The 22726-nt window shown below is 42.7% G+C and overlaps 2 protein-coding genes across 2 annotated transcripts; one reads left to right on the top strand and one right to left on the bottom strand.

Annotated features, from left to right (window-relative positions):
• Window positions 1-99: 99 nt before the first annotated feature.
• LOC115112121 (vacuolar protein sorting-associated protein 35-like) lies at window positions 100-15958 on the top strand. The gene is given in 18 exon segments (XM_029638937.2): window positions 100-290; window positions 1288-1386; window positions 1618-1714; window positions 1862-1985; window positions 2200-2382; window positions 2835-3054; window positions 3641-3724; window positions 3872-3981; window positions 4099-4195; window positions 4421-4569; window positions 8193-8400; window positions 11792-11947; window positions 12054-12176; window positions 13098-13209; window positions 13212-13276; window positions 13461-13700; window positions 14077-14220; window positions 14808-15958. Coding segments are annotated over 18 exon segments (2394 nt in total). The 5' UTR covers window positions 100-287; the 3' UTR covers window positions 14988-15958.
• A 511-nt stretch (window positions 15959-16469) lies between these two features.
• On the bottom strand, window positions 16470-18587 carry LOC115112122 (histamine H3 receptor-like). The gene is made up of 3 exons (XM_029638940.2): window positions 18180-18587; window positions 17809-17975; window positions 16470-17617 (listed from the first exon to the last, which is right to left on the bottom strand). The coding sequence occupies exons 1-3, from the start codon at window positions 18505-18507 to the stop codon at window positions 16721-16723; spliced, it is 1392 nt and encodes a 463-aa protein (XP_029494800.2). The 5' UTR covers window positions 18508-18587; the 3' UTR covers window positions 16470-16720.
• Window positions 18588-22726: the final 4139 nt, after the last annotated feature.

Here is a 22726-nt window from a genome sequence, read left to right as displayed (position 1 = left end):
CAAAGTCATAAACCCCGCCCATGTATACAATTTATCTTCTTAAAATCGGAGTATAAACCTAATCATAACCTCAACCTTAACCACAGTCTATTTCTAATCCTATCTATCCTTAAATTAAGACATAAAAGCAAATAGTTGTTTTCATACATTTTTACGACATAGTCTATTTTGACTTTGTGGCTGTGGTAACTTGTGGAAACCGGGTAGCTGGTGGATTGGTAGCAGTCACATGACTGGGAAACGATTTCAGGGTTAGCTACCAGTTTGCTGATACAAACTTGATAATCATGGTAAGTGAAACGGCAAAAATAGCTACACTTTATACTTGTGATTATTATCCATCCATTCCTCCTATGTGAGTCATTACTTTTCGGTATTGTTTTTTTGTTATTGCTGTATGGCTGAGACTCGAAAACAGACTCAAATTGTGGGTGGTGCTAGTTAGCTACGGCCTAGTTAAAAGCCAGATAGCTACATGTTAGCTAGTAGCTGGCCAAGGCTGTAGACTAACTGTCAACATATTTCATTTTTGAAGAATCTACCCGATTCATTGATGTCTAGCATCTCTTATGGTCGATTAGTTTCATCTCTTACTTTTAAGACACGAACTTCACCAAGTCAAAGGAGTGCAGTTTGTTAGCTAGTATTTTCATGAAATTTCTAGACGCGTTAGCCAGTTAGCTATCTAGCTAACTAACGTAGCTAGTACAGATCAATGAGAATATCGATTTAACTTAGCATATGTAACTAACTAGCTAAACTCGATTGGTTATCCGTGACAGAGAGGTCCAAATATATAAACCTGGCCACCACAACTGACGTTAGCTATCTAGTTCAATAACAAAGGTTAGCCAACAGATGTCAGTCATTGATCATTCATTCTGGTGATGCTAGAAATGAACATGGTTCGTGTGAACACAGTGCATACGAATCAGTAGCGAACCATTTGATGATAGTCTGGTCACTCAGTGCTAGCTTGCAGTCTACACCTACTACACTCTTGATGAGGCATGTGCCATTTTTTTCACCATTTCTAATCTTAGGCCATCCAGAGGGGCTGACATTAGAATAACTATGAATTAGCTAACTCGATGTTTATGTTGGCCAGTACAGTACCACCAATCATTGAATTATTTTCCTGTGTGCATAGCCAGTTTACTGAGCATCTGAGTCAATGTCATGTCTCGGCTCCCTGTAACTGTAAACCACTGTAGCTGTAATGGTGGATGGAGTATGTCAGAGTAACATGCATGGCATTCCTCTGAGCTTCTGTGTGCTGTCTTTCAGCCTACCACACAGCAGTCACCCCAGGACGAGCAGGAAAAGCTACTTGATGAAGCTGTGCAGGCTGTCAAGGTCCAGTCATTTCAGATGAAGCGTTGCCTGGTAAGATCTACCTATTTCCTCCTTTGTGGGTCCGTTTGATTTCCTTCTCTTTTCTGTTAACAATATAGCAAATATGTATTGTGTTCTCTGACCCTCATCAGTGTATGAGAGAGACAGTGTTTCCAAGCCGCAAGTTACATTACAGCATATTTTGGAGCAGTGTATCAGATATTAAACGAACTGTTGTACTGTATACTCATTGACTTGTTTTATTGACACTTCCATCTGTAGGACAAGAACAAGCTGATGGATGCATTGAAACATGCATCTAACATGCTGGGCGAACTCAGGACCTCCATGTTATCGCCAAAGAGCTACTACGAACTCTGTATCCTTTACCTGCTGCAACCTATGGCTCTCTGGTCTAGACATAGAAACAAAATGCACTCATTCTCAAGATCATTTGACTGTTCTAGGCAAGTCTATGTTTGGTGTTGTTTACAATTGTGCTATGAGTCCCTAATTCTGAGTGCAGACATGGCCATCTCTGACGAGCTCCACTACCTGGAGGTGTACCTGACAGATGAGTTTGCCAAAGGCAGGAAGGTGGCTGACCTCTATGAGCTGGTTCAATATGCAGGGAACATCATCCCCAGACTGTGAGTACTCAAGCATCCTTATGATCGTTTCAGATAGTGAATAAGTGTAAGCTGCACATGTTCTCTTGGACTAGCCTACTTGTACATGTGACAACAATGCCCTCCTTTAGGCAGTGCGAATCAGATGAAGGAGCTTGTCCCTAGAGGAATAGGAAACAGAACAGGTAATGACCCCCCCCCCCCCCCCCCCCCCCTCTCCTCTCCTCTCTCCCAGTTACCTGCTGATCACTGTGGGGGTGGTGTATGTTCGCTCCTTCCCTCAGTCGCGTAAGGACATCCTGAAGGACCTGGTGGAGATGTGTCGTGGGGTGCAGCACCCGCTGAGAGGCCTGTTCCTCAGAAACTACCTGCTGCAGTGCACCCGCAACATCTTGCCTGACGACGGGGAGCAGCTAGAGTAAGAACAAAGGGAGAATCTCAATTGCATACTCCTTGAATCCTCTTGCCTTGCCACCTTCATGATGAAACCCTTTGGAGGAGAAGGTCAGAGGGGAGGGACCTTTGGTTTTCTCATCCAATGGTTTTTGAGAAGGAGGTGAGGAAAAAGAGTACGCAATTCAGATTTTCTCCTCACGGGGCTCCCCTCCTGAGCTGCCCCTCACTCATTCTCATCGACCGATTCCCACTCGCAATCCAGGCCTCACAGTGTATTTATCAGACCTTCTCATTACGTTGTGTCCGTCCTCTGATTGGAAGAGATTTGAGCTCGTTGTTTAGCAATCATCCCAGAAGGTTTAAATGTGACCTTAAGAGTTATTGATTTAATGAAAAGGCTTATATACTTCCTCTTGATATATCATGCTCCAGTTAACGAGGCAGAACTTTTGGTCCTCGTCTCTGTCTTTCCAGGGGGGAGGATGCGATGACGGGAGACATTAACGACTCCATTGACTTTGTGTTGCTGAATTTTGCTGAGATGAATAAGCTGTGGGTGCGCATGCAGCACCAGGGCCACAGCCGAGACAGGGAGAAGAGGGAGAAGGAGAGGCAAGAGCTGCGCATCCTGGTCGGGACCAACCTGGTTCGACTCAGCCAGCTGGAGGGGGTCAACGTGGACAAGTATAAACAGGTTTGTGTTTACGTCTGCCTAGATATGTATCAATGTCTAGAGCTGCACATTTGCATGTACTAGAAGTAAAATGGAACACTTGACATTAAATCTGAATGCTAATGTATGATTCATCTGAAACTGACTTGAAGACTGTGTAGTTAATATGAATCAGTATGCTTTTTTTGTGCCACTTTTCAGATATTGGCTCGCAAATGAATTAATGTACTTGAATTGAGAGAATCCTGCCATGCAGGGGAGCATAGGAACACATCATGTACTGTTCTAGAATACAGAGCACCTATAGAATTATGTAGGGTTTAGCCTTTGTCGTTTGTCTATCTGAGGGCGTGGAGACAAGGGAAGATGATCCTTGTCAAGCTCCGAGAGAGGTTCTTAACCCTGAGCACCTCTTGATGTTTTATTTCTGCTATTATGTCTACTTTACCTTAGAAATTATGATTGGCAAAGAGGGATGCAGCATTGGATAAAATATTACATTGAATATGTATTACAACGTGCAGAAAATAAACAAATACTTAAGTCCCTTATATCTAGAGAGGATGTCCATTGTGTTACATTGTATTTGGGTTATTTCTCTCCCCAGATTGTGCTGTCCGGTGTCCTAGAACAGGTGGTAAACTGCAGAGATTCCCTGGCTCAAGAATATCTCATGGAGTGCATCATTCAGGTAACTACCGTTTCCAGTTTGTCATTGCGTCAAGGTCTGTAGTAGGAAATGCATACGCATGAACTATTACTGATTCCTCACATAGACTGGTCAAATGGAGTCACCCTGCCCTGCTGTCTATGGCCTGGCTCTCCTCTTCTATAACAGGTTTTCCCTGATGAGTTCCACCTTCAGACACTGAACCTATTCCTTCGTTCCTGTGCCGACCTGCATCAGCACGTCAATGTCAAAAACATCATCATCGCTCTCATTGACAGGTGATGTAAACTCTGCTACATATGATTTCAGTTCAATCAGTACACAACACACAGGATTGCAATTTTCCCTGGTATTGTATTGAAACACACTGACGTGATTTATCTTCTCTGTTTTAGACTGGCTTTGTTTGCTCACCGAGAAGATGGACCTGGAATCCCTGCTGAAATCAAACTGTTTGATATTTTCTCCCAACAAGTAGCCACAGTTATACAGGTAAGTGATGGAGAAAGGCGTTCTTCTTTTTTTCTTCTTCTTTTTCTTTCTCCCCTGCAGATATCAATATCTCTCGCTCAAAAGACAAATTCAGGCACAAAATCGAGATCTAGTTTTCCTCTCATCGACTCAATCTCATGACCTTGATGGATGTTTAAGTAATTCAACTGAGGTAGACTACATTATATGTTATTACATATTTTGTATTTCATGTTTTCCCTCCAGTCCCGCCAGGACATGCCTTCGGAGGATGTGGTCTCACTACAGGTGTCCCTCATCAACCTGGCAATGAAGTGCTACCCTGACCGGGTGGACTATGTGGACAAGGTGTTGGAGAGCACAGTGGAGATCTTCAATAAGCTCAACCTGGAGCAGTAAGAGCACTACCATGTCCCTGTCTCAGTGTTACATAGTTGATCATCTGGATAGTTCTGCTTCTCCTTTGTTTGGTAGAGGAATTCATCGGGCCAAAGATATACATTAATGGAAATTAAAATGAAATTACATTAGCAGGGGTTGCGTAACACAGAAAAAATAGATAAAACGCATAAGAAATATCTTGCTGCGTTTTATAAACGCAGATCTAAAATGCTTCTTATTGTAATTTCAGCTCGTCCTCAGACTCATTTTGTACGTTAGTTGCACTTCTCCACTGAGTATTCATGAATGGGCATTCTGGCAGCAGACAGGGCTCTGACTGATTTGTAGCTACAGTTCAAATCGGAAGTTTACGTGAACTTAGGTTTGAGTCATTGAAACTCGTTTTTCAATCACCCCACAAATTTCTTGTTAACAAACTATAGTTTTGGCAAGTCAGTTAAGACATCTACTTTGTGCATGACACAAGTAATTTTTCCAACAATTGTTTACAGACAGATTATTTCACTTATAGTTCACTGTATCGCAATTCCAGTGGGTCAGAAGTTTACATACACTAAGTTGACTGTGCCTTTAATCCGCTTGGAAAATTCCAGAAAATGGTGTCATGACTTTAGAAGCTTCTGATAGGCTAATTGACATAATTTCAGTCAATTGGAGGTGTACCTGTGTGGATGTATTTCAAGGCCTAACTTCAAACTCAGTGCCTCTTTGCTTGACATCATGGGAACATTTTAAAAAATCATCCAAGACCTCCGAAAGATAATTGTAGACCTCCAGTAGTCTGGCTCATCCTACCTCCAGTAGTCTGGCTCATCCTTGCGAGCAATTTCCAAACGCCTGAAGGTACCACGTTCAGCTGTACAAACAATAGCACGCACGTATGAACACCATGGGACCACGCAGCCGTCATACCGCTCAGGAAGGAGACACGTTCTGTCTCCTAGAGATGAATGTACTTTGGTGCGAAAAGTGCAAGTCAATCACAGAACAACAGCAAAGGACCTTGTGAAGATGTTGGAGTGAACAGGTACAAAAGTATCTATATCCACAGTGAACCAAGGAAGAAGCCAATGCTCCAAAACCACCATAATAAAGCCAGACTACGGTTTGCAACTGCACATGGGGACAAAGATCATACCTTTTGGAGAAATGTCCTCTGGTCTGATGAAACAAAAATAGAACTGTTTGGCCATAATAACCATCGTTATGTTTGGAGGAAAAAGGGAGCGGCCTGCAAGCCGAAGAACACCATCCCAACCGTGAAACACGAGGGTGGCAGCATCATGTTGTGGGGGTGCTTTGCTGCAGGATGGACTGGTGCACTTCACAAAATAGATGGCATCATGAGGAGGGAGAATTATGTGGATGTATTGAAGCAACATCTCAAGGCATCAGTCAGGAAGTTAAAGCTTGGTCGTTATAGGGTCTTCCAAATAGACAATGACCCCACGCATCCTTCCAAAATGGTGACAAAATGGTTTTAGGACAACAAAGTCAAGATATTGGTGTTGCCGTCACAAAGCCCTGACCTTAATCCTATAGAAAATTTGTGGGCAGAACTGAAGAAGCGAACAAGGAGGCCTACATACCTGACTCAGTTACACCAGCTCTGTCAGGAGGAATGGGCCAAAATTCACCCAACTTTTTGTGGAAGGCTGCCTGAAACGTTTGACTCAAGTTAAACAATTTAAAGGCAATGCTATCAAATACTAATTGACTGTATGTAAACTTCTGATCCATTGGGAATGTGATGAAAGAAATAAAATCTGGAAAAAATAATTGTCACATTAATTGCCCATTTTTCTACCCAATTTTGTGGTATTCAATTGGTAGTTAGTCTTGTCTCATCACTGCAACTCCCGTATGGACTCTGGAGAGGCGAGAGCTGTGCGTCCTCCGAAACACAACCCAACCCCAAGCCGTACTGCTTCTTGACACAATGCCCACTTAATCCGGAAGCCAGCACACCTGGCAATTGTGTCAGCGTGCATGCGCCCAACCCGCTACAGGAGTCGCTAGAGCACGATGGGACATGAACATCCCTGCCGGCCAAACCCTCCCCTAACCTGGACGACGCTGGACCAATTGTGCGCCGCTCTGGTCTCCAGGTCGCGGCCGTCTGCGACAGAGCCTGGACTCGAACCAGGATCTCTAATGGCACAGCTGCACTGCAATACAGTACCTTAGACCACTGCACCACTTGGGAGGCCCCATATAACACTATTTGACGCGTTAAATAAGATTTTAATTTGACATGTCAAATAACACAATTCTATTATAGAATGTTGTTTGTGCTGAGTTTGCACGTGCAAGCGAAGTGCTACCACTACTATCAGTAGCACTGTCAAATCTGTACAAAAAGGTTTGCAAACACTGGCCACAAAACTATGTGTTTACAATACGGCGTTGGAGAAAATATAAATATTTTTGTCATCAAAGTCTGGAATTCTCTGGATTTATGGTGCGAACCAGGGGAAAAAACACACAGCCACGCCATTGAATAGCAGGCTAGTGGTTGCTTTGCAATGCTTGCAGTTAGCCACTGATTCCTTACAAACCACTCATTGTTGAATTTGCAATTTCCAACTTTTTAATCTTTATGGCCAAGCACTGATACATTTTATCTATAATTTATCTGAATTATTTATCTTCATATGACAAGGATTAAAAATGATTTTCCAGTAGATTGTCAACTTGATTCATAATGACTGCTAGCAAAGACTTTGAAGTAAGATGTTGACATGATCAGTCCAATCAAGGCTACAGTGCGTATAACGTCATTGACATCATTTTATTTGTGGCCGATGACCTTGAGCCTTCTTGGAAGGGCACTTGTAATATAACTCTACGGCAGGACCCAAAGGTCTGAAATCTTGGATGTCTACCCTTACTAAGGACTTAAACTTGGCGATTATGTAGTGTCCCCATGAGTGACAGAACACTGAGCCAATCACGGCGCAATGCTCCTATTTTCTGCTGGCTTGCCCCACCACCACCACAGAAAGCACTGAGCTAGGCTGAAACACTTGCATTTTGGAGCTGCCTCACTCAAGAAAACAAAAAAGGACCATGTTTGTATGCTGCTTTATTAACTCAATGATACATATATTTTTATATTGTTTGCAAACTGATGTGACATGTATTAATGCCAAAATAACATGCAAAACAGGCAAGAAAATAAATATTTATATACCTGCCACCGATCTTGCATTAAGAGCTTGCTGAACAAACAACCGCTAGTAGAAAAATGGTAGAAAAACCTAATTCTTCAGCAAAGTGCTAGAGTAGGCTACAGTGCTTTGTTCAGCCATACTTGAGACTGAAAGGTTTACAAATCTCAAAAGAAAGTCCGTTGCAGAGTAGATTTCCTCATCAAACAGTAATGAATTTTTAAAAAGAAATAACGTTCATCATGCCCATCTATGATCTCAAATCTCTGTAAGAAGTTGTATCTAATTCCCTTTTTTCTTTAGACATATATATATATATATATATCAGTCATGTGATGTTTGGAAGTTATTATATTTCCCAATTTTCATAAATAGCTGACAAAGGAAACTGCTGTAGCTACTTCAGTATTTTCATTCTCAACGCCATTGTCTCCCCCCTTTCGAAGCATTGCAACCAGTAGCGCGGTCTCGAAAGAGTTGACTAGGCTGCTGAAGATCCCAGTGGACACCTACAACAACATTCTGACCGTTCTGCAACTCAAGCACTTCCCACCACTCTTCGAGTACTTTGATTATGAGTCCCGCAAAAGCATGAGCTGTTACGTTCTGAGCAACACTCTGGACTACAACACCACCATTATATCCCAGGAGCAGGTCAGTACACACACACACACACACACCGACACACACACACACACCAACGCACACATACAGTACCAGTCAAATGTTTGGACACACCTACTCAGTCCAGGGTTTTTCTTTATTTTTTACTATTTTTTACATTGTAGAATAATCAAGACATCAACTATGAAATAACACATGGAATCATGTAGTAATGAAAAAAGTGTAAAACAAATCAAAATATATTTTATATTTGAGATTCTTCAAAGTTGTCACCCTTTGCCTTGATGACAGCTTTGCACAATCTTGGCATTCTCTCAACCAGCTTCATGAGGAATGTTTTTCCAGCAGTCCAACAAGGAGTTCCCACTTATGCTGAGCACTTGTTGGCTACTTTTCCTTCTCTCTGCAGTCCAACTCATCCCAAACCATCTTAATTGGGTTGAGGTCAGGTGATTGTGGAGGCCGGGTCATCTGATGTAGCACACCATCACTCTCCTTCTTGATCAAATAGTCCATACACCACCTGGAGGTGTGTGTTGGGTCATTGTCCTGTTGAAAAACAAATGATAGTCCCACTAAGTGCAAACCAGATGGGATGGCGTATCACTGCAGAATTCTGTGATAGCCATGCTGGTGAAGTGTGCCTTGAATTCTAAATAAATCACTGACAGTATCACCAGCAAAGCAGCATCACACCACCACCTCCATGCTTCATGGTGAGAGCCACACATGCAAAGATCATCCGTTCACCTACTCTGCGTCTCACAAAAACACGGCGGTTGGAACCAAAAATCTCAAATTTGGACTCATCAGACCAAAGACAGATTTCCACCTGTCTAATATCCATTACTTGTGTTTCTTGGCCCAAGTGTAAGTCTCTTCTTCTTAGCACTCAGCAGTTCGACTATGAGGCCTGTTTCACGCAGTCTCCTCTGAACGGTTGATGTTGAGATGTGTCTGTTACTTGAACCCTGTGAAGCATTTATTTGGGCTGCAAATTTTCAGATTGACTGACCTTCATGTCTTAAAGTAATGATGCACTGTAATTTCTCTTTGCTTATTTGAGCTGTTTTTGCCATAATATGGACTTGGTCTTTTACCAAATCGGGCTATCTGCTGTATACCACCCATACCTTGTCACAACACTACTGATTGGCTCAAATGCATTAAGAAGGAAAGAAATTCCACAAATTAACTTTTAACAAGGCACACCTGTTAATTGAAATGCAATCCAAGTAAGAACCTCATGAAGCTGGTTGAGTGCCAAGAGTGTGCAAAGCTGTCATCAAGACAAAGGGTGGCTACTTTGAAGGATCTCATCTAAATATATTTTTTATTTGTTTAACACTTTCTTTGTCGCTACATGATTCCATATGTGTTATTTCATAGTTTTGATTTCTTCACTATTATTCTACAATGTAGGAAATAGTACAAATAAAGAAAAACCCTTGAATGAGTAGGTGTGTGCAAACTTTTGACCGGTATTGTACACACAAACACGTACTGATATTTTTGCACATTGAGCTGTGTTCTTTCTCATAAGTGTTTTCTTGTTGTTGGCCTCTTCACCTTACTTTGTTTAGGTAAGCATGAACAAAAGGCTCTTTGTATTGTATACTTCCATGCAGTCTGGCTACTTATTTTCATCAATTCTCTTCTTCAAGATATTGGCTGTTAAAGTCATAATAACCTTTTCTAACTTTTCAATTTGGAAAAGGTCAATGTGAACAATGATTCAGAGCACCAGCCTTTTCTAAGAGCGCTCTTAGTGGGACTCCAGGAGATCATTGATTTCCCAGTAATGCCATAAGAGGCCTTTTTAAAAGCCTTTCCCCCCCTAACTTATATAACTATCTTCACCCATACCTTTTTGGCCACGATATAACTTCAACTCCATTATAATATACTTGCAGTCTGTCAATTATTTTTGTTTTTTTTGTTTTGTTGTTGTTGTTGCCACTAATAGCCCTTTCCAGTCTGCTCAAGAAAACTTGTTGATGATACTGTGCTTTCAGAAAGTATTTACACTCCTTTTTACACATTTTGGTATGTTACAAAGTGGGATTTTTAATTTATTTAATGGTCCTTTTTGTCAACAGTCCATACAATACTCTAATTTGTAAAATTCTATGATTTTGAAATTTATATTAAAAAAAATTAAAAAGTACACATTTCTTTGTTAGATAAATATTCAACCCCCTGAGTCAATACATTTTAGAATCACCTTTGGCAGCGATTACAGCTGTGAGTGTTTTTGGGTAAGTATCTAAGAGCTTTGCATACCTGGATTGAACAATATTTGCCCATTTTATAATTCTTCAAGCTCTGTCATGTTGGTTGTTGATCATTGCTAGACAGTCATTTTCAAGTCTTGCCATAGAGTTTCAAGCCAATTTGGCAAAACTGTAACTAGGCTACTCGGGATCATTAAATGTCTTCTTGGTAAGCAACTCCAGTGTAGATTTGGCCATGTATTTTAGGTTATTTTCCTGCTTAAAGGTGAATTCTTCTTCCAGTGTCTGTTGGAAAGCAGACTGAACCAGATTTTTCTCTAGGATTTGCCTGTGCTTGGCTCTGTTTATTTTTGTCCTAAATAACTTCCTAGTCCTTCCTGATGAACAGCATACCCATAACATGATGCAGCCTCAACCATGCTTGAAAATGTGAAGAGTGGTACTCTGTGATGTGTTGTGTTGGATGTGCCCCCAAACATAATGCTTTATATTCAGGACCAAAAGTGCATTTCTTTGCCACATTTTTAGCAGGATTATACTTTAGTTCCTTATTGCAAACAGGATGCATGTTTTGGAATATTTGTATTCTGTACAGGCTTCCTTCTTTTCACTCTGTCAGTTAGGTTAGTATTCTGGAGTAACTACAATGTTGTTGATCCATCCTCAGCTTTCTCTTATCACAGCCATTAAACTGTAACTGTTTTAAGGTCACCATTGGTCTCATTGTGAAATCTCTGAGCGGTTTCCTTCCTTTCCGGCAACTGAGTTAGGAAGGATTCCTGTATCCGTGTAGCGACTGGGTTTATTGATACACTATCCAAATGTAATTGATAACTTCACTATGCTCAAAGGGATATACAGTGTCTGCTTTAAAAAAAAACTTTCAGTCCATGGAACTTATGTCACTTGTTAAGCACAGTTTTCCTCCTGTACTCATTCAGTCTTGACATAACAAAGGAGTTGAATACTTTTCATTTTTTATTTTTTTATTTATTTTTATCTAAAGACAAAAGTACACTTTTTTACATTGTGTGGTATTGTGTGTAGGCCAGTGACACAATCTCAATTTGATCCATTTTTATTTCAGACTGTAACAACAAAATGTGGAAAAGGTCCAGGCGTGTGAATACTTTCTGAAAGCACTGTAAATATCTCACTGCTGAAGCACCGCTTTTCTCTCCCTTCAGGTGGATGCCATCCTGTCCCTGGTGTCGACACTGATCCAGGACCAGCCAGACCAGCCCGCTGAGGACCCAGACCCAGAGGACTTTGCTGAGGAGCAGAGCCTTGTGGGTCGCTTCATTCATCTGCTGCTTTCCGATGACCCCGACCAACAGTATCTGGTAAGCTTTGCTTCCCATACAGTTGAATTCCGTTACAGTATCAATGTGTTTTCAGGAGATGTGTTTCATGGCATATGTTAATGGTGGGCTCCGTCATGTTCTTCAGATCCTGAATACAGCCAGGAAGCACTTTGGTGCTGGGGGGAACCAGAGGATTCGCTACACTCTTCCACCGCTGGTGTTTGCTGCCTATCAGCTGGCCTTCCGCTACAAAGAAAACTCTTCATCAGTACGCCACGTAACCCTTACCCTAACTTTTCTGAACAAAAATATAAACCCAACGTGTAAAGTGTTGGTCCCATTTTTCATGAGCTGAAATGGAAGATCCCAGAAATGTTCCATACACACAAGTGTACAAGTCTCAAGTGTTGTGCACAAATTTGTTTACGTCCCTGTTAGTGAGCATTTCTCCTTTGCCAAGATAATCCATCCACCTGACAGGTGTGAGATGTAAAGAAGTTGATTAAACAGCATGAGCATTACACAGGAGCACCTTGTGCTGGGGGAAATGAAAGGTCACTCTAAAATGTGCAGTTTTGTCACACAATGCCATAGATGTTTTGAGGGAGTGTGCAATTGGCATGCTGACTGCAGGAATGTCCAACAGAGCTGTTGACAGATAATTGAATGTTAATGTCTCTACTATAAGATGCCTTCAACGTTGTTTTAGAGAATTTGGCAGTACATCCAACCGGCTTCACAACCGCAGACCACGTGTTACCACGCCAGCCCAGGACCTCCACACCTGGCTTCTTCACCTGTGGGATCGTCAGGGAGGGGAGATGCTGAGGAGTATTTCTCTCTGTAATAAAGTATTTTTGTGGGGAAAAACCCATTCTGATTGGCTGGGCCTGACTCCCCAGTGGGTGGACCTGGCTCCCAAGTGGGTGGGCCTATGCCCTCCCAGGCCTACCAATGGATGTGCCCCCTGCCCAGTCACGTGAAATCCATCGATTAGGGCATCATTTATTTATTTAAGTTGACTGATTTCCTTCTATGAACTGTAACTCAGTAAAATCTTTGTAATTGTTGCATTTATATTTTTGTTCAGTATACATCGTTTTTTTTAACGAAGTTATGAAGAGGATGATTTATGATAAACAGGAAGGTGGATTTGAACTGTTTCCTCTTTGTTGAACACGTCCCACAGGATGATAAATGGGAGAAGAAGTGCCAGAAGATCTTCTCATTTGCCCACCAAACCATCAGTGCTCTGATCAAGGCTGAGCTGGCTGAGCTGCCCCTCAGACTCTTCCTACAGGGGCGCTGGCCGCAGGAGAGATTGGCTTTGAGAACCACGAGACTGTGGCCTACGAGTTTATGTCACAGGTACAAGGGACAAAATGGGTTGAGTGTTAAATATTGGAGGAAGGAGGTCACTGCCCCTCTTCGCCTTAGGTTTACTTGTGCCCTGTGTTGGCAGCATTGATCCACTGATTTCACAGTCAGGAATTTTTCTATATCTGTTTTCTCTGTGAATCATAACATACGACTGCCCCCCCCCCCCCCCCAGGCCTTCTCCCTGTATGAGGATGAGATCAGCGACTCCAAGGCTCAACTAGCAGCTATCACGCTGATCATCGGCACGTTTGAGAGAACAAAATGCTTCAGCGAGGAGAACCACGAGCCTCTGAGGACACAGTGTGCGCTCGCTGCCTCCAAACTGCTCAAGAAGCCAGACCAGTGTCGTGCCGTCAGCATCTGTGCACACCTCTTCTGGTCCGGACGCAACACTGAAAAGAATGGAGAGGAGGTGGGGGTTGTGATCACAAAGAGGATAAATATATAATTATTGTGTAAAATACAGTGCCTTTCTAAAGATGATGGTGTCACCATAGTAACAGAGATGCAGTAACAGTCTAGTAACCAAGTATTGAGATTGATTGCCTTGCTTTGTCTTCTGCTCTGATGAGATGTAAAAAATAAATCCCCATATGACAAGCAGGGTGGTAATTGTAAGGTTCCTTGCGCATAATGACACATAATCAGAGTATTGAAGCGTGGGAAATGCAGTAAGAGGTTCTCTTTGTTCTATATTTATATTAAGAGTTTCAACTTCCTCTTCATCACAGGTGGCGTGTGTGTGAATGCGTGGTAAAAGAGTTTTACACCACCGTCTTTGTCCTCAGATTCTTGACGGGAAGAGGGTGATGGAGTGCTTAAAGAAGGCCCTGAAAATCGCCAACCAGTGCATGGACCCGTCATTGCAAGTGCAGCTCTTCATTGAGATCCTGAACAGATACGTCTGTTTCTACGAAAGAGAGAATGATGCGGTATGTGCACATTTCTTCCCTTTTGTCCTCATCGTCTATACTATCACTCATTCCTGACATGCTTTTTTAAGAACCAGGCTTGCATTATGAAATCCTGACGTCTTTTCAACGCACTTCAAGTGCAGACGGTCACATTGAGCTGCCTGGAGTGACGCCATCCAATCTCCCGTGTTCTCTGAGTTTATTGGAACAGTGTTGGGACTTGCTAGGACACCAAGGGGACGCCCACTCTTTTGTGGTTATTTACCAGCGCAGCAAGGAGGGAAGGACAGGAGGCTACAGCTCACCCACCCACTCTCCACAGACAGATACCCCATCTGCCTCAGTTGGGGTGTCCTACAGGGTGTTTTTCTTAACAGCTAGAGAGGGTACTAGGCCTCCAGGGACTGAGAACGGGGGCTCCATAGTCAGAACAATTTGAGACACTGATGACATTTTTTTCCCCCCTAAATCATTATATAACTTTTGTCTTATAACTGAGTATATTTCTGCATATCTACAGTAGGTAATACGTACTTTTTCTCTCACTAATTTCAACTTATTTGAAATTATTATTTGAAATCATGAGCTGCCTTGATCCCCTGTAGGTGACAGTCCAGGTTCTGAACCAGCTGATCCAGAAGATCCGAGAGGACCTGCCAAACCTGGAGGCCAGCGAGGAGACGGAGCAGATCAACAAACACTTCCACAACACACTGGAGCACCTGCGTCTGCAGAGAGAGTCGCCGGAGGCCGAGGGACCTGCTTATGAGGGCCTGGTGCTGTAGGGCTCGCTACACTTATAAATATCTATATATATATTTACACACATGTACACTCACACCAGGGTATTCCATCCATTGGGAAAAATGCCAACCCCACCAACAACACCTGCCTTCCATCTCTCTCTATTTCTTTCTCTTTCTATCCTTTTCTCCTCTCACTCTATTTCCTTCTATCATCCCCCTTTATTTCATGTTACCATTTTTAGCATAAGGTGTTGCATTTAAAGGTGTTGCTTTTGAGAATACATGGTGTACAGGCTGCAGTTTGCCTTGCACTTCCTGTGTGTTGTCATTCCATCATATTTGACCATTTCTGTTGTCCGTCGTCACCCTCAGTAGGCGAAGATCTAGCCAGTGGAAGCTCATGTTTAAACTTTGTACCCTACTCATCTCCTCTGTCTGTACGTCATCATGATTTCATGGTCATGCAAATGAAAGAAATTGCCTGCTTTTATGTCTCGTCATTACTAGGTCGTACTGGGGGAGAGTTATCCCATAGACCTAACGCTGTGACCCAACAACCCCTTCTCCTCCATGGACTAACACCTGGGCAGTCGGCTGTAGATTTTCCTTTGCCCTCCTCTCTCTCCTCAACTGCTTCACTCATTTAGCTTGAGCTTTTTTTTTCTCCTGGTTGCGGCCTTACTTCTGTGGTTGACAGCCATTTGTAGAGAGTTAAGCGGCGTGTGTTGGTGCATGCTTTTACATAGACCTGCTCTGGATATCTCAATGAGTGGTAGGAGGAACTGATGTGTATGATACCCCTTTGTCACTGGCGCTACTAAAGTGGCAGCTAACCTTTAATTTCTTAGATGTCCACATTGATTAAAAGATCTCTGCTGGGGTTGGGTTCTATTCATCTCGTTGTATTCTGGATTCTGAACCCTATTGTATGTATGAGCTACTTGTAAATCAGCAAAAACAGAATAAATATCATGTCGTTTGCACAAATAAACAAATTGATATTAACCCTACATGTCTATAACTCGGTGTCCATCTTCCGTTATGCTGCAGGTAACTAGCCTCTGGTTTTGAATTCATGCTGAGTCTGTGCACTGAAAGGGAGATTCACGTTAGTGAATGGATCGACATTTGTTTACAAAATGGTCACCCTTTCATGAAAGACAAGGTTATTATGAAAGTTATATTTTTAGAAACACTTTCGGTGTTTTCTACTATTTAGTTTGGATGGTCAAGGTTGTGTTGTGACTCATGCTTAACAAATGAGGACCAATTAGCTATCTCCTGACTACGGCTGTTATTCCGTTTTCCTTCATCCGTTGCTAGGTGACTGTTCAATGGAGACAATCTCTCGTTGATGGCCCACGGAATAACAATCACAGCTGAGAACATGTTTTTCTTTGTCGTTTAGCGGCATTTTGGTGCCTATATAAAGGCTAACATACGGTACGTGTTGCAAAAAAGGTGTTGAACACTGTTGCCTGAAGTCTAAGGTAGACGCCAGGGTAATAAACATATTGGAGATGAGCTGCTGCATGTATTTATTGTTCAACATAAAACAGACATTACATTTGTTGTAAAGGTAACTAATACACGTAAGATCTGCAAACAAGCACGTGCTACACAGAAACACAAAACAATATTCATGGTGACCGTCTGTACCCAGTGTTGTGCAACACTCGTACGACCTGTCCGCCTACACTAACATCATGAGACGACTGATTATGTAAAACTGTCAGAACGAGGCCATAGTTGTCAGTGCAATTTGGTCATGCTTAATACATTTGTTCCATATACTGTGGCTGAATTTGAATCTTGGTGGTACAAAGCAGTTTTCTGAAAGCCTTTCTGAAGCTGGTGTGACACAGCGGGTAAAGGACAGGGTTGATGGAGGAGTTGACCCACAGTAACCAGAAGGAGATTTCATACAGGTAGTGCTGGACACATTGGGCATGACATGCTGCACGAATGATCATTAACAGTGTGTAGGGAGCCCAGCACAGGCCAAACACACACACAATCACTGCCAGGGACTTGGCAACCTTCTTGTCCTTTGAGAGACGAAAACGACTGGCAGCTACTTCAGATTGGCTGCGCTGTTTACTGAACGAGTGCTCCGCTGACTGGAACCGCGTCCTCCTGGAATGCTGGACCACATCATCCACTTGCAGTGGAGGAAGGTCCAGAATTGTGCTGTCCTTACTTGTCTCATGGTTGCTGTTCCCAGTTACTGCTGACACTTTAGCAGTAGATAGAATACCTCCTAACCTGGCAGCATTGTCTGGGATCCTTTGGGCTTCACCTTCCACTGGTCTGACGAAGAATACATGCTGAACTCCAGCTTTGAGGGCCTCCATCTCACAGTCCCCAGGCCCCTCGACGGGCTGCTCATCCCTCACCTGGTTCCGCCTCCTGATGTTGATGTAGATGCTGATGTTGAAGTACATGACGGTAACAAAGGGGGTGAAAAACTCAACAGTGGATGCCGTCATCAAGAAATACCAGTTGAAGTAAAACTCTGCGTGGCACTCTTTGTCGGGCACCACGCTACTACCGGCGATGTATTCCCAGATAATGATCGCTGGCCCATAGAGTAGGAAAGCAGCCAGCCACACACTCAGCATCTTCAGAACAGCCTCCCGGGTCACACCTTTCTGACACCTGTAGCTCACCTGATACAGAAATAACGGAATGGTGGCATTATTGAAATGGGGTGTACACAGGTTCTTGGTGCACTAAAGAAAACCTTTCAATTATGATATTTTGATATGTCTTTACATTTCATTACTTCCAAATCACTCGCAGACAGTTGAAAATGAAACCTGCTGCAGGAAAGGATAATCATGCGTAAATCTTTTCTCACCGCTCGTGTTACAGATATAAATCTGTCGAAGCTGATCAGGACGATGTTGAACACTGATGCAGTGCATAAAGTATAGTCCACCACCAGCCATATCTTGCAAAGACCTCGTCCGAGTTTCCACTCGCCGGTAATGACATAGGGGATATACGCAGGAATACAAAAGCCTCCTACAGGTGGGATGGAACACACATTTTACGCACGACTATTAAGCACGCATTTGAAACGCGTTCAGATATTTTGGCAATATAGAACAGTACAGAGAGAAAATATGTATGGGTAGCAGTAGCTTATGAATCATGCACAACAGTATGTATACCTTTACAACAATGGCACACAATGTATTTGCTCACACAATACATTTACGCACTCACCGACGAGTAAATCGGCTATGGCCAAATTCAAAAAGAAAAAGTTCCCTTGAGTTCGCAAACTTTTCTCCACCGCAAAGGCTAATATTACAAGCGCGTTGCCGAGCACAGTGGCGAAGACAAGAAGTGTCATGAGCACGGCCAAGAACACGGAGGTAGACGGAGAGAATTGTCCATATTGCGAACGTGGGTTCCCAGGCATCTCCATATCACCAAGCGCCGTGGCGTTTCCCTGGGTAACCACAGACCAGTTGAGCATCTCATTCGATTTCCAATGCGAAGTGACGGCCATGGATGTTCCAGCACCCAGTAATAAAGATTCGGGTTGCATTGTCCCTACTTTTATTTATTTTTATATTAGCTTAACCAGCCAACTTCAATAGCATGTTAAAGTTGTTAAATCTGACATTCCATGGGGCTCGTGTGAAGACTGAAAACGAAGAGGAAGATGCCGTTTTTATAGGCTGCAGCCTACATAAAACGAGAGCTGCGTTTTTATTGGTTGTTTTGCAGTGCTTGTGAGAACTGAAAAAAACAGGACATATGATTCCTATCTCTTATGTCTGTTTGAGCATATAGTATATAAAGAGAGTGAAATAAAGATTAGAATAGTTAATTCCTTAGAATACACAACATTTGAAGGCATATGGGTTTTCTGTATTTCTTTCTAAACATAATTTTTGCTGTTAGAAAATATGAATTTCCAAGGTAAAAATAAATGAAAATGTAATGTCTGAAAGGTAATTATCATCTAATTTCATATTAATATTAATATTGTGGCTGGCTTTGCAAAGTTGTGTCAAACACTAATTCTAAACTAAACAAAAATATAAACGCAACATTCAACAATTTCAAAGATTTTTCTCCATTACAGTTCATAAGGAAATCATCTATGGATTTCACATGACTGGGAATAGAGACACGCATCTGTTGCTCACAGATACCTTAATAAAGGTAAATCAAATCAAATCTTTGTCACATGCGCGGAATACAACAGGTGTAGCACTGTGAAATGCTTACTTACAAGCCCTTAACCAACAATGCAGTTTTAAGAAAATCCCTAAAAATGTAAGAGATAACAAATAATTAAAGAGCAGCAGTATATAACAATAGCAGGGCTATATACAGTCGGTACCAGTACAGAGTCAATGTGTCAATGTTCGAGGGGCACCCGTGTCAAGGTAATTGAGGTAATTATGTACATGTAGGTAGAGTTTTCCGTGATGTGGACACCAAGGAACTTGAAGCTCCCAACCCGCTCCACTACAGCCCCGTTGATGAGAATTGGGGCGTGCTCGGTCCTACTTTTCCTGTAGTGCACAATCTTCTCGTTTGTCTTGATCACATTGAGGGAGAGGTTGATGTCCTTGCACCACACGGTCAGGTCTCTGACCTTCTCCCTATAGGCTGTCTCATCGTTGTCGGTGATCAGGCCTAACACTGTTATGTCATCAGCAAACTTAATGGTGTTGGAGTCGTGCCTGGCCGTGCAGTCATGACTGAACAGGGAGTACAGGAGGGGACTGAGTACGCACTCCTGAGGGGCCCCCGTGTTGAGGATCAGCCTGGCGGATGTGTTATTACCTACCCTTACCACCTGGGGGCAGCCCTTCAGGAAGTCCAGGATCCAGTTCCAGAGGGAGGTGTTTAGTCCCCAGGGTCCTTAGCTTAGTGATGAGCTTTGAGGGCACTATGGTGTTGAACACTGAGCTGTAGTCAATGACTGGCATTCTCACTTTTGTCCAGGTGGGAAAGGGCAGTGTGGAGTGCAGTAGAGATTGCATCATCTGTGGATCTGTTGCTACAGTATGCAAATTGGAGTGGGTCAGGGTTTCTGTGGTAATGGTGTTGATGTGAGCTATGACCAGCCTTTCAAAGCATTTCATGGCTACAGACGTGAGTGCTACGGGTCGGTAGTCATTTAGGCAGATTACCTTAGTGTTCTTGGGAACAGGGACTATGGTGTTCTGCTTGAAACATGTTGGTATTACAGACTCAGACAGGGAGAGGTTGAAAATGTCAGTGAAGACACTTGCCAGTTAATCAGCGCAAGCTCAGAGTACATGTCCTTGTAATCCGTCTGGTCCTGTGAATGTTGACCTGTTTAAAGGTCTTACTCATATCGGCTGCGGAGAGCGTGATCACACAGTCGTCCGGAACAGCTGATGCTCTCATGCATGTTTCAGTGTTACCTGCCTTAAAGCGAGCATAGAAGTTATTTTGCTTGTCTGGTCGGTTCGTGTCATTTGGCAGTTCTCGTGTTATTTGGCAGCTCTCGGCGCTGGTGTTTAATGGTTCGTCGGAGGGCATAGTGGGATTTCTTATAAGCTTCCGGGTTAGAGTCCCGCTTCTTGAAAGCGGCAGCTCTACCCTTTAGCTCAGTGCAAATATTGCCTGTAATCCATGGCCTCAGGTTGGTGTATGTACGTACAGTCACTGTGGGGACGACCTCCTCAATGCACTTATTGATAAAGCCAGTGACTGATGTACTCCTCAATGCCATCGGAAGAATCCCGGAACATATTCCAGTCTGCTAGCAAAACAGTCCTGTAGTTTAGCATCTGCTTCATCTGACCACTTTTTTAAAGACAGAGTCACTGGTGCTTCCTGTGGTAGGAGCGTCGATCAGAAAACCAGTCAGTATCTGGCATGACCACCATTTGCCTCTTGCAACATGACATTTCCTTTGCATAGAGTTGATCAGGCTGTTGATTGTGACCTGTGGAATGTTGTGCAAATCCTCTTCAATGGCTGTGCGAAGTTGATGGATATTGGCAGGAACTGGAACTTGCTGTGGTACAAGTCGATCCAGAGCATCCCAAACATGCTAAATGTGTGACATGCCTGGTGAGTATGCAGGCCATGGAAGAACTGGGCCATTTTCAGCATCCAGGAATTGTGCACAGATTCTTACGACATGGGATCTGCATTATCATGCTGAAATATGAGCTGATGGAGGAGGGTGAATGGCACGACAATGGGCCTCAGGATCTTGTCACAGTATCTCTGTGCATTTAAATTGACATCGATAAAATGCAGTTGTGTTCGTTGTCCATAGCTTATGCCTGGCCATACCGTAACCCCACTGCCACCATGGGGCACACTGTTTACAACGTTAACATCATCAAAATGCTCGCCCACTCGACACCATACACGTGATCTACCAAATTCTCTAAAACAACGTTGGAGGTAGCTTATGGTAGAGAAATTAACATTCAATCATCTGGCAATAGCTCTGGTGGAAGTTCCTGCAGTCAGCATGCTCCTTCAACTTGAGTCATCCGTGGCATTGTGTTGTGTGACAAAACTGCAAATTTTAGGGTGGCCTTTTATTGTCCCCAGCACAACGTGCACCTGTGTAATGATCATGCTGTTTAATCAGTTACTTGATATGCCATACCTGTCAGGTGGATAGATTATCTTGGCAAAGGAGACATGATCACTAACAGGGATGTAAACATATTTGTGGACTTCATTTAAGAGAAATAAGCTTTTTGTGTGTATGGGACATTTCTGGTATCTTGTATTTCAGCTCATGAATCTTGGGCCCAACGCTTTTTGTTCAGTGTAGATTAATTTGTGTTCTCCACATAAGGTGACACAAGTGCCTGGTAAATGACAGTATTTTATATACTTAGTGACGTTGGAGACATTGATGTACAGAAACCTTGGCTTATGGACCAGCTTCAGTCTGGAACTCAGGAGGACCATTGCAGCGTTCATCTATGTACTACTGAGTGCACAGAGACAGGTTGACTTTTTTTTTTTCTTCCTGAAAGAGTATAAACAAGGGGGCTAGAGTGGACTGCTTTGACCTGACATGGTAACCAGTGGTCTAGTGCTATTTTTTGAGGTACCGGAGCGAATCTTTTTTATGTCATCATTTCTCAATTCACCGACATGCGGCCTACTGTATAATTTCATTTTAGAATATACATACTATGCATCATCCTAATTGCAGATTGTTTATGCTTACACATAGTGGCTCATATAGGCCTAATTTGGTGTTTCTATAACATTCGAAAACACCAAATTAGGCCTACCTTATTATAAATCAGGCCAGTGGTAGGCAACTAGATTCAGCTGCGGGACGGATGGTCGGGTCAGAACATAATGATAATGACTTGTACACTGCAAATTGTATTTGAAAAGAATCATTTCATAACTTGATTACATTGCGACACAATCACATTGGTCTCTTTTGTTATTTGTGGGAATACTTAGGAAATTAGGACACTACACAGCACTACACCACTGATGGTGACCGAGATGAAACAACTTAAGAGCAAAATATATAAAATTGTCATATCGTTGACAGAACCGCAAGCAGCAATGAAAAGTACAATTTTGACAGATGACTCTGAGTACACTCTAAAAAATGTGTTTGGATGACCCAACTGCTGGGTTGCAGGCAATGGGCAACTTAGTGGGGTTGTTTTCTTGAGAAAATAGCAAAGTTGGGTTGTTGATGCTGTGTTATTATTGAGATATGATCCAGTGGGTCAGATCAGAAGGTAGGCATAGCTTAGTAGGGGCGTTGCTTTCAGATA

Source organism: Oncorhynchus nerka, linkage group LG27 (genome assembly GCF_034236695.1).
Source record: "Oncorhynchus nerka isolate Pitt River linkage group LG27, Oner_Uvic_2.0, whole genome shotgun sequence".
Classification (NCBI taxonomy): Eukaryota; Metazoa; Chordata; class Actinopteri; order Salmoniformes; family Salmonidae; genus Oncorhynchus; species Oncorhynchus nerka.
This window is presented reverse-complemented; position numbering and strand designations above follow the sequence as displayed.